The sequence below is a fragment of the Daphnia pulicaria genome, chromosome 6 (genome assembly GCF_021234035.1).
Source record: "Daphnia pulicaria isolate SC F1-1A chromosome 6, SC_F0-13Bv2, whole genome shotgun sequence".
In the NCBI taxonomy this organism is placed as follows: domain Eukaryota; kingdom Metazoa; phylum Arthropoda; class Branchiopoda; order Diplostraca; family Daphniidae; genus Daphnia; species Daphnia pulicaria.
Window position 1 is genome coordinate 12,081,067 of NC_060918.1, and position 13,423 is coordinate 12,094,489.

General features: G+C 43.4%; 2 protein-coding genes across 2 annotated transcripts in view; one reads left to right on the forward strand and one right to left on the reverse strand.

The window, feature by feature from the left end:
* The window catches only part of LOC124344219 (extensin-2-like), a 271,667-nt gene that overhangs the window by 232,581 nt on the left and 25,663 nt on the right, over positions 1 to 13,423 (reverse strand). The window lies entirely within an intron of this gene.
* Positions 9,421 to 13,134, forward strand: LOC124344157. The gene is made up of 4 exons (XM_046797622.1): positions 9,421 to 10,106; positions 11,008 to 11,229; positions 11,308 to 11,852; positions 11,977 to 13,134. The coding sequence occupies exons 1-4, from the start codon at positions 9,684 to 9,686 to the stop codon at positions 12,341 to 12,343; spliced, it is 1,557 nt and encodes a 518-aa protein (XP_046653578.1). The 5' UTR covers positions 9,421 to 9,683; the 3' UTR covers positions 12,344 to 13,134.

Consider the following 13,423-nt stretch of genomic DNA (forward strand, 5'->3'; position numbering starts at 1 on the left):
TTTTGTGTCGAGGGGGTCGTGAGAGTTCTCTACGTAGACGCGAACTGCTTAACCCCGTAAATTTCAAGGCGGCATATGGAACCTAGTAACCCATCCTAATAGTTTCATTTTCGATTGTTGACTGGGAATTTCTTTTCTTTTTTTTTTTAACAAACGGCTTCGTGTGCGATCCCCAATGAAAAATGAATTTTTTCTTTCTCAAAAATCCACTTATAAATTACATTGAATCTTGAATGTTGTTTTATTCGCTCCGCACTACCTCCCTGCTGTCTGTTTTGAAGGAGCGAATAAGAAGATAAACTGGACTCGGTCGCCATCTGGCATCTATCTTTGCTTTAAATGGTAGTACCAACCTGAAAGAAGGCTGAAAGAAAAGGGTTTGTCAATGTATCATAGCTTCTCGTCTTACTTCTGATCATTTTCTTGCCTACTATCAGATTACGTACATAATGTCCGTGTGATCTGCTAGTTCATCAAAGAGATTAATTTGATTCCGCGTCAGGCCGGTTTTACTCCTTTGTTGCAAACCGAAAGCAGCGTTCAAATTTGAAAATACCGCCCTTTCTTGTCTTTCTTGCAACAATAAGCGTTGAATATACGAGACTCGTAACACAAAAGCTCGTGATCCCAAGTGGTCCCAAACCGATTGCCGTTTTCTTTTCTTTCGTGCAGATAATTGTGTGAACTAACTAGTGCTTATGATAGCTTGGGATGATGAGAACGGGTTTAGAACAAGTTCAACTCTTTGCCAAGCTACCGAGTTACAGTATCGGTTTCGGCAGTTTTACTAGACTGGATTGCCGGAATTTGATACTAGTCGAATTTGTCAGTATCAAATTACAAGTTCACAATGGTATCGTATTTTCATTTCAGATGCCAAATTTAAAAAACCGAGATGCAAGCTATTTTCAGTGGGCAACAGATGGAAGCACTAGGTTTTTCTTGGGATTATTTGAATTTCTCCTCGGGTGACCCTCGCTTTTTGAATGAGAAAAGCGTTAATAGGAATTCTTATAGCAAGCATCCTCCACAATTTTTTTTTTTTTTTTTTTTTTTTGAAATACTTGATTTACTAAAATGGAAATGGTGGCGTCTCCCGACGCCCGACCTACATACTCGGATTAATTGCCCTGGGAAACGCCATATGAATAAGGTTTAGGCCTCCATAAGTCCACAGAGTTATCACTACACTTAACGCAACAGTTACGACTGGGTTGTAAAAGGTATAAATAAAAGGATTACTTTTACAACACCCTTATGACATTGGTCAACATTTGAGTGAAATTACGGAAAATTTTCGTTGAATTGCGATTAATGTTTTGGAATACGCAGCGTCGGACTTTGTGGTTAGCCGAACATTTCGTTGAAGCGAATTCATTTGAGTTAAAAAGAAAATCACCTCGTCTATTTTTAATTACTTTTGTATCATCAAATTTTCTATTTACTCGGAACAAAAGTTTCAATATTCATTTCCAATTCCCGTGCGCACGCTCCCTTTCCCATTGTGAGACGCCGCTGGAAAAGAAAATGTAATAGATTAATGCTGCAGTCCCTTCATCCGAAATGCCTTATCTAATGGTAAAATATTGGGCTGTCTGTGCGTGGAAACAATTGGATGCAATCAACAGGATATTGATGAAGATTGGTTAAGGGCCCGATTCTTTTAATTGCGTTCGTGACACTTTATTTGCCTACTTTTAATTAGAATCTTGGGTTCTCCTCGAATGGCTCGTAAATATCTGCCATGTAAAATCATTTTGTTGTGAAACGACACTAGACAGCATTCCCCAAACACCCGTTGTGGGTTCAGAAGCTCTTCAATTATTCTGCTCTTTGTGTAATGAGATGTAAATAGCTGTTAAAGCGGATGCCTTCTCTTATCTCTGCCTGTACGCGAGTTGGCCCAGCGAGTCAAAGTTGATGAGCATTCTTTCGTTACTCAGAATTATTAGCTATATAATACCTAGAAAGTTCCCCCTGCGTTAAGTTTAAATGCCGGAGCTGGCCGGGCCGCACTTTCGAAAATTCGACTCCGGTGGTAGTAGCACGACGCCAGACCCTTTTGGCCTTCACGATTTGGCGACGAGTCGTGTTGTGAGAATGGCCTTTAAATATACGTATCTAAACGCCATTTATTGAAGGTTTTGATGGCTGCTTTAATGCTCGATATTTATTTTCAATATAAGGCCTCATCCCTTCTCCCTCCCCCCTTCTTATCCCTACGCCCTTTGAAAATGATATTCTTTTGTTAGGTAAATAAAAGGCGTATTTCCACGACCCTCTCCTCATTAACAAACTTGTCGAATATTCTAGTGAAAACCAATCATTCATTGATTATTCATCACCGTCGACCGTGTCGTCTATTCAAACGTTGTTCGCCAGTCGTCGTTGAAAGAAATAAAAAAAAACAAAATAATCTTTTCTTGGATTTGTCGATTTTCCAGCCGAGAAAGGTTACAGTCTATTTGTCAATCAAGTGGAGCGCAGTAGATACGTCAATGCCGCTCTTTTATTTTGAATGTTTAAGCCCGGTTCGATATTTTTGGATCGTCTTTGGATAACGCTCAAACCTCAAAAAACTATTCTTGTGCATATCGACCGATATGGTTCTAAGATCGGTTCGGCACTGCAAGATCGTTCAACACGGAACGAAAGAAAGCTAAAAAAGTCAGCAGGATTTGCTATAAAAGATTTGGTACGTCTTCGACGAAAAATAAACCATATAAACAGCGGTCATGAATCGCTGTGCCTGAATGAATGTGAAAGTTATTGTTGCGCGTTTCGCCCTCGATCTGGATTTTGGATCAAGTTGCTGAGCCTCTAAGGCATCGCTCTTTTTGATAATAATATTTAGCTGATGGCTCTTGAAGCGTTTTTCCCCGGACCGTAAACGTAACTCTTGTAAGAAAGAGATAGAAGGTCGGAGTGGCGAAGATCCTCGTGTGTCTTAAAAAAAACAAACACAAGCACCAAACCCGCAGAGGCTGCGTCATCGAGGTCAAGAGCGCATTGCATGTGCCTCTCTTTTAACATCTCTGGAGCCCAACGTCTGCGTGTGCCGATGTCGGTTGGATGCCACGGGAGTCTCCTCTAAATCCTCCTATGCGTGTTATTATTTTCCTTTTAGTTATTTAGCCAACACAAGGACATCGACTAGTCAAACTTTTTTCAGGCAGGGAAGTTCGTTTGTTTGCAATCCAAATCACGATGGTCTAGTACTGTAGTTAGGTCGGATAAAGCAACAACCGGCAACAATCCAACGTCTCGTCTCAGATTATTATTTATTTTTTTACTTGGTGAATGAGCGTCGACTACGTTGCCCTTGGAAGCGCAGCAGATTCCGTTGATCGGCGCATACACAGGTTTTTTTTGTTTTGTTTTAAGGCTAAACAGAAAACAAGGAGACCTCCTACCACTGTATACAATGCTGAGATTTGATTTACTGGATGGTCGGCTAGAGGGTTCAATCTACTGCTGCAACGTGAGCCAGCGGCTTGGTTGCTTTCAAGTTCCTTTGTTTTCTCGTGATTTTTTACTTTGAATTGCTGTTCTATACGCTCTCATGAAGATGAAAGCTATCTTCAATATAATTGGGAAATCTCAAACTCCCCTCGTTCCATCCGGCTCGAGCCCTTGATGCTTTGGTTCTCAAAATGATCACCCATCTCAACAACTACTCCCACACGAATAAATGCAATATCTGTTTTATGCATGCGCACGCGCTTTAGGTTTTTTTTCTTCTTCTTCTTCTTCTTCTTCTTCTTTCTTTTACGACGAAGGGAGGGAACAGCTTTTTTTTCTTTCGTTTTATTTATTTTCGATGTCTGTGTATTCTCGGTGATGGGCAGGTAAATATTCCTCTCCATATACTCTCCAATCGAAGACGGACTCGATGGCAAGATGCATTGGGAGCTAGTCGAAGGCCGGTCGTTTGAGAAAGCTGAAATTTCTTATTTGTTTGCGTAGGCTATATTCCTACACCGACTGCAAAAGGTGTGGTGGAAGAAGAGTAACAACTGCAAGAAGATATACACAGAGAAAGTTCCCACGCCATTTTGATCATTATTCCCCCTGCTATTGTTGTTAGTCTTCCTGGCCGATTATGTCAAAGAAGCTTAATTGGCCCATAAGTTTCTTGTTGTCGAAACAGACAACAAAAAAGACCAAAACACAATTCCGGGCAACAGCATTTTTCTTCTTCTTCTTCTTCTTCTATTACAGTAAAGTGCAGTGCCGGAGAAAGCCACACAGCTCCTCAGGACCTTTTAATGGAAAACGACAAAAAAAAATACATTCTGAAAATAGTACACATGCAAGTCGTGTGGTTTACGGGTTTTTTCCCCGCTGTCAAATTAACCAGCTGTTAAAGACTTTTATATTTCCCTTTTTTGTTACACTATATTTTATTATAATCAGGTACCATTTTTTTCGTTGTTCGACTCGAGAGGCTAGTTCCCCCCCAAAAAACAAAAAATATAATAGCCGTAACCAATCTTCAATAATCAGCTGCTAGTCTTTACTTTGTGTGAGTCTATATCTGTAATTGCCGTCTATAGAAAGTATAAGCAAAGGCGCTTCGTTCGGATTCACTTGAGCGAAATGTTGTCTACGGGAACTGCTGCGCACAGTGTGTGTGTATTTTGTTCCGCCAACGTTCAAAAAGGGAAACGGGGGAAACGAGTGAAACAAGACAGAGGAACAAAATGGAGGGCCAAGTCGTTATCACGAATCCCGTGGGTGCAGCAAGGCGGGAGATATTTAGAAGAGGTTAGATCGCACGATGGTGTGGGGACTTGGGCGATATAAACAACAACACAGTCGCTTTATTAGAAAGGCGATCCGTGATACTATTCTGCTGCTGCTGCTGCTCGTGGTGGTGTGTCACTTTCGTGAGATATTTGCTTCGTGTGAACTCGTTTTTCGCCTTTCACAGTCTCGTACACACCACCAAGTTACAAGAAACTTCCTCGATTCAGATTCGTTTCTTTCTCCCCCAACCGCAAAATTCTCGGAGACCTCCGCGTAATCAATTGTTGTAATTTAAGTCGGAGAAAATGCGCAATTGCGTAGACGCACCGGATGAAAGTGGCACTAGTAGCGATTTTGTAGGCTTTTAGACATTTTTTTAAAAAGAAATATTTTTTCGTTTCGTCCTATCGTAAATTCTTAATGCGTGCCTTTGGATGGATGAGAATGTCAAACATTTTTTTTTTTTTTTTAAGTGGCCCCAGTGATTCAGCGTTATGATGCGGGGCTCGTTCCCGCAGTGGGCTGTAACATAAGAAGTTTTCTTCTTTTGGCTTATACTCGAGCGCTAGCTCTACCCTTTCATTGCCTTGTCTCTGGTAACCTTTTGACTTTTTCTTTGGCTTATTCCCTACCGTTATTATTTCGTTCCCTCTGTCGTAGTTCTTTCTCTCTCTTTCTCTGGTTCCCACCCCGCGTGAACAATTCAATCAGACGCTGCCATTGAGACGGTAATGAAAGACGCCAAACGGTAGAAGTACCGCGTACATACCGGTCTCTGTGAAAGCTTCTCTCACCATCAGTGAATCGAAGAATTAAAGAGCCGACAGTAGTTTGGTTGACCAAAGTAAACATCGCCTCTTCATTGATCGCAGTTTGTTTTATACATACAAGTTGTCATCTTTTCATCGGCGAGGTTGAGGGTCTTTTATTTGATGTTTCCTTCGTGACTACCGCATTTTCAGTCACTTTGTTGCTGTTATTTTTGGTACTGCCCGACGGGATGACCGTGCGCGAAATTTTATTTTCTCTTTTTAACTTCGCTCGCCAATGGCGCGAGGTTTGAAAATGTTAATGCGTTCGAGAACCCTCTGTGATTCTATCGAAGCATGACGCGAGGAATCTTCCACCGGCTCGACGCATGTAGAAAAACGAAATAAATTTCTATTGGGTCTGGCCAACATGTAACTGGCTAGTCTAGTGTATTATTCAGGCAGACACATATTAAAATGAGACGGTCCGACGGTCGTAATGGAGTTGCGTTGGCAGAAATGACACGAAGACGTCGAAGCAAACAGCAGGTTGTCCCGAAGCTGAGCGATAAATCATTTCTTTTGTCAGTTTCCCAAGACGGGATAAGAAATAAAATGATATAGGTCGTGTCTAAATCCATTCCATATTTTTTATTGTTGCTCTTGTCCACTTCCAACAGTTTATAGGTTCATACTTGCCATTTAAGTCGTATTATAGAACGAAGAATTTTAAATTTTTTTCCGCACCCTTGTTTCTCCTTTTTTGTTCATTTCTTCAAGAATTTTGTTTTTCCCCTCTTTTTCATTCAAACTTTTGTGGCGTCCGTTGCTCGTGGCTAATGGGCCGGGAAAGTCAGACAGCGCTTGAACGCCTCTCAATGAAAAAAGACAAAAATATAACGATAAGAATACAACGACACGTAACCGCAAAGTCTATACGAAACGAAAATAAATGACCAGCTAGACTTGGCCCGATTCGTATCGGGCGACCCATTATTACAATGACGAAATTCTCCTCTAATGAAGAGCTACGACCCTTTCATTGGAGTCACTTCTCGAGAAAGAATACGAGAATGGGGTAGGGCCGGGCCGTTGGTGTTCACATCGACACGTGTCGCCACAAAAAATGCGCCGTCGCCGACAAACAAGAAAAAAAGATCAAAATCCATCGAGAAAAAGAAAAAATTCAATACTCGGATGTCTTCGTGAAAGCGAAAATTTCTATCGAGTGATATTGATCGTTCTGTCGTGGTCGTTTATTTTTGCCTTCACTGTTGACTTGGCGAGACGTAAAATTTCAAAAAATGAACGGCGTAAAAGGAAATGCGCATAAGTATGTACAGTAGACATGGGTATATTATGTATACACTACTCACACAGACCTTAAAAAAAGAAAAAAAAGGCGGCCGAGAAGAAAAGGGGAATATTATTACGAATGCGCAATGTATAGCAAACGGGAGGGAGACGCTCGGGGCGCGCTGCTTTCACTCTGAACGGAACCATAGTGCGTGAGCCCAGCATCATGTGGACAACGACAAGGGAAACGAAAGAAAAGAAATGAAATGAAAAGAAATCAAAGAAGAAAGAAACAACTCCCGCTGCGAAGTTTGCTGCCCTGAGAAATGCTAGTTAAGTTACGTCATCAGCTGGCCATATCGGCACTTTACGTTTCTTTTTGTTTAAGCCTCTTAGAACTTGTTCTTTTAAATTATTATTGTTTGATGCTTTTTCGACCCGATCGTTTTCCAAAATCAAAGAAATCATTTCCATGTTCACGAAACCCGCAAAATAACCAAAGAAAACAAAAAATTTAAATGCCTTTTTTTCCTATCGTGAGAAAAGGGGCGTCTCGACGTCTTACCAGCCGCCAAAGACGGGAACGAAAAGAGACGGGAGACGAAGCGCGTGGCAGACGGAGAAAAAAAAATAATAAAAAAAGAACGCGGAGTAGACGGAAAAAAATAAAATGATATCGCGTTAAACGTAAAAAAAAAAAAAGAAAAACAAAAAAGTTCGAAATTTTTGGATTGTCGAATCATTCCCGGTTGGCTCACGTCGACAAAGCTAAAATGCACACACAGATTTTATTATTTTATTTTTAGCAGTTTCTACTTTTTAACAGTATTCCCGCGCTCCCCATTTTTACTTCTATACGATCTCGCGACTTTTTGTTTTCTTTCTTTCGTTCTTTTCTTTTTTTGGGAGCTTCCGTCTCCTGTTCGGTTTTTTACATAGACGACAGGCGGACCGGCGCAGAAAGAAGCACACACAGACACATTTATTTTAATCCGACGGCGGCGTATTGCCGTCACGACACAGGAGAAAACAAGGCCGCCACTGCTGGGCTGCTTCTGCTGTCCGCCGTAATGGACGACCCACTCGGCGTTTTCTTTTATAAAATGCTCGTCTCCTCTGGGTTCCTTTTTGGGGGTAAAAGAAAACAAATTTAAGAAAAAAAATAGCCGAGCTAGGGAGCTATGGAGCTAGAGAAACACATGGCACTGATATATCCCTTATACGGATGGTGATACAGACTGTGTATCATCATCACGGAGCCTCCCGCTGCTCACCTGTCACACAGCTGCATATACGGTTTGTCAAATAAGACACAAAAGAAAAAATAATGCGTCAAGCTCTTTGTTTGCCTGCGTGGGGAGCGGAAGGATTGTATTTGAAACGGGGAAGAAAAAAAAAAAGTAAACCGGGAGAAAATACATACCGTAGTCATTACTTCGTGGGATGTGGAAAATGTTGTAACTTTTGCCAAGAAAAACCATTTCTACGCTCCGCTGGGTTCTAATGACTGGGCGAGTAACAGAAAATGTGTAGCTTAAGCTTCTCTTTCTTTTTTCTTTTTTCTTTCTTCTTCGAAAAGAAACAAAAAAAAAGGTACGACAAAAATAATTGAAGTGGAAGCCATTTTCCCAATTGTAATCCTTTTTTCGGGTTTTTGTTTGGTTTGTTTCTACGAATCCACGAACACACAAGACACACACGAAGCTATGTCGTATAGTGTGGTAGCTAAAGAGAACTTGCGGGTTTGTTGTCTTCTGTTTGCCCGTCTCTCCACTTGGTCTTCTTAACGCCCAACCTCTTTTCACGCCCCCACTGGAGGTTCTCCAGTTTTGGGGTTGAGTATCCTGTTGCGCGAAAACGCCGTCGTGGGAAACCGTCGTCATCCAGCGGAACACGTACGGTTGACACCATGAGTCAAAGCCGTGGATAATATCCGCGGCGCGAATGATTTCTTGCACACCCGCTCGCCCTTTTCTTTTTTCCCAGTCGTGAAGGAAAATCTAGCGGACTCTTTTATTTTGACAATCGCCATCTCTATTTTGTTATCCAAATTTTGTTAAAGCCTTTTATTCGGTCTGTTCTATTTCTGGCAACTCACCCACTCTGTTTCAATTGAATGTTGTATCATAAAAATAAAGAATCTAACGCGGGCTGGTGACCAGACAGTTGCGACGTACTGGGCCACTACCCTCCTAGCTATATAACCGAATGATGAACGACTTTGAGTTGTTGTGTTAGATCGTCCGTCCGTCGTAATTCTCGATTCAGCGCCTTGATTTCTCGATGGTGTCCCGGACCTCCTTTTTTTCCCATGTCTCTCTAAATCTTTTCTTCTTCTTCTTCTCGAGTTCAACGCAGTGCCACTCTGGACACTGCTGGCCTTTTTTTGTGACTTCTCCAATAGAGAAAGAGACTAATGGAACTTGGGGCAACGAACGTTATGGTCCGAGTCTACTCTGTCTTTGTTGCCTTTGAAGACGAAAAGAGACACGGGCGGATTTACACCGTGCAGGAGGAGAAGAGAAAATAAGAAAGAAGAAATGGAGAAAAACAAAATTATGGAAAAAGTTAGAAAAAAGAGGACGAAACAGACAAGAAAGAAAAGGTAGTCGTTTTTATTTTTGACGAGGCAAAAATAAAGAAAAGAAAAAGAAAAAAAAAACCCTGACGGTATATGTCCGTGCGTGCAACAGTGTTAACCACCGTGAAGCGTATTACGTACATACAAGTACGGAGCCCGGCACTGAACGGAGCTCAGTCTCGAGTGGAGATCGCTCGTGTGCGGACGTGTGTGATATTAAAGCCGGAGCTTTCTTTTTTTTTTTTTTCTTCCCCTCTCCTCAGCCACCTGTTTTATGTTCAGCAGTGCGTTCCGGATGTTCTCTTGAAATGGATAGGTCGCCGATGTCGACCGTTAACGAAGAGTCGACGTCGTCTGCTTCGGCCGGAATGGCGGAATCGGCCAAGACCAACGGCAGCAAATCTTACGCGTTCAAACCTGGCCGCAAATTCGGATTGACTGGCCAACGCCAACATCACCACCACCCACAGCAACAGGTTTTTGTGAATAGCTTCACGAGTGGCGGCAGTAGCACCGATGGAAGGCGGATGTCGGTGCGTGAAGAGCAGCGCAACAGCTGGATGTACTCTTTGTCGGAGCAGGAGATGGAGGACAAGTACAACGCCATTTGCTTGGCGATCCGCACGGAAAATCTGACCCTCGGTCAGCGATTGGAGCACCAACACGCCGAGCGTGACCTCGTCGAAAACAATTTGAGTCAGGAAGTTCGCGTTCTCCATTCGCTGTTTGTCGTAAGTTTCGTTGTTTTTTGTCTCCGTTGCGCAAGGTCAGTGGTATAGCGTCGCCCACCATCAGAATTCTGTGTCGGACGTCGGGAGTGAAAAGACCGAGAAAAGCAACACGAATTTGTACAGTAACAATAATCGTAACTGTCGAGCGACTTCCTGCCCGCGATGCCTTTTGCAATTTCGTGTCAGCACGTCCCGACGATTAGGACTTCACCGTACAGGTCGGGGATGCCTAGATACAGGGGCCAGCTAGCTATACACAAACAAACCAATTTGGGGAGGGCCAGAAATAGAGCAATCAGCCAGCAGCACCATTAGCAGCCGTCTCGAATGCGCATTAGCCATTATTTAGTACAAAACTTAATTTCGTCATCACCTTTTTCGAAGCTACTGCATCATTAATCTTTTGTTTTCATTCCAATTTCGCTTCGTGCCAGTCTCTTTTGTCTGTAGTAACTCGTTTTGCTTTGAAATTCAGGTCGTAATGACCTTGTCTTTTAAGGAAGTTTTTCTTGAAACTCGATTCAGCAATCACAACACTTAAAACGGGGAATCCAGCGTTGAGTTCCATCAAATTTAACTCAAATTTTGTTTAAATTGTTTTGTTTGTCGTATATGTGACGGAGCGAACACAATTTAAACTTAATTCTCGTCGCATGAATTCGACCGTAATGCCAACAAGTTGGGCATTTTGTTATCTCATTTTGTGACTTGTTTGAAAAAATGGACGTAAAAAAGTTCGAAACGGTCGGTCCTTATATATTTAAAAAAGATGTTGTTGTAAAAATAAAGGAGTCGTAACAGAAGCAAAATTCTCCGCTTTCGAGTTAAAAGAGATGATGTACACCGTGTGTTTTCGTTTTGTTTTTGCGTTTATGACGACGATCGGTCGGGACGAATACAGTCGGTAAAGCAAGAAGTGGCCCGTAACAGCCAGGCCAGCCCTTACAGCTTGAGCAGCGGCGGCTGGAACGAGATCTTCATCAAAGTGGCCAATCAACTGGACGCGGTGCACAGTTCGGCGACAAGGATCAGCTCGTCGGCTGAATCGCTGGGCGCCGTCGAATACGAGGCCCGATTGAGCGCCGCCGTTCAAGTCCTTATCCTCTACGTCGATCACATCAAAGTAACGTCGAGCAATTACGATTCTTTCTTTGCTTTCACCTCTTCGATTTCTAATGTCCATTTTCGTTTGCAAATGAAGCGCAAGTGGGAAAAGGAACACCACGAGCTTGAAGAGACCAAGCGCATCCTCAAAGAAAGTGGAGTCAACGTGGCCCAATGTTTGGCCAATCTTCCCGATCGAGGAGGTGGAATTGCCAATCAGCAGCAACCGGCTGGCGGACCGGTCAGTAAGCGACGAGCGAGTTTCCCAGCGGCTCCTTTTCGTCGAATTTCTCTGAAACCGCCTCCGTTGGTCATTGCGAATTCCCGAGTGTCTGAATCGTCGGCCGCCAAGGACCTGCCGGTGTCCAACGTGGCGATAGTCGAAGAGCGGGAAGACACAACGGATTCCGACCACCCGCCACTTTCTGCGTCTTCAATCAAAGCGGGCGACCAGCAGCATCGTGAGCAGCCTGGGACTGTTTCGCCCATCCCGCCTCTTGCGTCGGCTCATTTGCCGGCGACGCAATCGACGCCGCCGCCGCTAACAACATCTCCGGCGGCCGCGGGAATCCCGAGGATTAGCGCTAAAGCAACTGCGTCGACTGCTGGGCCGGGCGTTTCGGTCACGATTCGAAGAAGGGGGTAATTATTTGTTGCTATTATAGTCGCCCGGTTTGATAGATATATGTGGAACAAGCCACTGGCATTCGCAGTGGGGAATGCAGCCGTGATGATGTTTGATTATGGTTTATTGTTGAACGAAAAGGGTTGGCGGCCTGAAAAGCCACAGCTGGAGCAGCGGACATACCACCAGCGGGTTGTTAGACCGTCGGGAGTCGGGCGAATCTTCTGGACGTCTGACGGGAGCGAAATTCAATTGGCTGTCCAGGGCCAGACAATGGACCCATCTGCAATTGATCCAGTGGCGCAAGACGGCCGCTACGTACACGTCGTCCTACACCGAACAGTGGACTACTCTGCGCCAGAAGAAGCTCCAACTGTTGCGTTACAGTGTCTCGGCTTGTTTCCTCTTGGCCGCCTTCGTGTCCATTATCGTCACTTTTGTTCCGTCCTCTGCTGGTTCGTCGTCTTCCAATGCCACAGTCGTACCCGGCCAACGGGCTGCCCGGTGAAATAGTGCGTGTACATTCGAGCTTAATCTCATTTTCTATCGTTTTGTGATTGGAGGGGCCGGCCGGCACAGTCTATTGTGTGTGTGGAGTGCGCATTTTGAATTTCCTACTCTAGCAGATTTGTTGTGGCCCTCTTCTTCTATATATACATATTATCTTTATGTCTAATGGAGTGGGCGATAAATTGGCCCCGGCCGAGCGTGTGTGTTGTGTTAATGTCTATGATTAAGTTGGAAAGTGGCAAAAGCAAAGAAGAGGAAGAAGAAGAAGTCTACTACAGTTCTTTAATACCAAAAACGTCCAGGCTCGGAAGGCCTGACCTATTTGGAATAATGCTGGAGGAGGAGGCGGTTGTCTGGGAGGGAAGTTCTATAGTACAGTTGCTGATAGCCATAGCTTCTGTAATTCTAATAACGGCCACAATGACGACGCTGAAATTTATTCATGGCTCTTGTGGCTTTGTCCACAGTTGATTCACTGTATATAGTGTCGAGAGCCGAGTCGAGTTTCGAGAAGACTTGACGCGATAGCCTTCTTCTTCTTTTTTTTCTTTTCTTTTTTGTCTTGAATTCCCTCCTTTTCCTGTTTATCTTCTTTTTATTATTGTCAGCCATGGGAAAAGGTGCGCTCATCCAGCTGTTGTGTGCAATCTCGGAAGCTTCTTATTCAAGCGCTGAGCTGGTCTGTCTGGAATCCAGAGAAGGGAGGGAATGATGTTGTATCTACAAGAAGAGCAGTTCTATAATGTAATCACGCAACGTGAATTGAATAAAAAGAAGTTCGGTAAACAATGATGGACGTAGATGGGTATCACGACACCTTCCGGGATGAATCTATTCATCATCGGAGTTTGTTTCGTTTTTTTTTCTTTTCTTTTCTTAACTTCTCATAACCAGTAGATGAAAGCCAAATGAAATAGCAATGAGCTTATATATTTCTTTTTGTTTTTCGAGCTATCGATCAATTCGACACGCACCACCGAAGCCAACAGCCAACAGGCAGGTGTGTCTGTGGGAAGGGGGATGTTGATGGCACGACCTCGTACGCCTATAGGCTAAATATCATCCGAGTCACGGTGGC

Excerpts from the sequence above, each read along its gene's own strand:
- LOC124344157 (XM_046797622.1), top strand. The coding sequence starts at position 9,684 with ATGGATAGGTCGCCGATGTCGACCGTTAACGAAGAGTCGACGTCGTCT. Across the intron at positions 11,230-11,307 it reads TCTACGTCGATCACATCAAA|CGCAAGTGGGAAAAGGAACA; the intron begins GTAACGTCGAGC and ends TTGCAAATGAAG. Across the intron at positions 11,853-11,976 it reads GTCACGATTCGAAGAAGGGG|GGTTGGCGGCCTGAAAAGCC; the intron begins GTAATTATTTGT and ends TTGAACGAAAAG.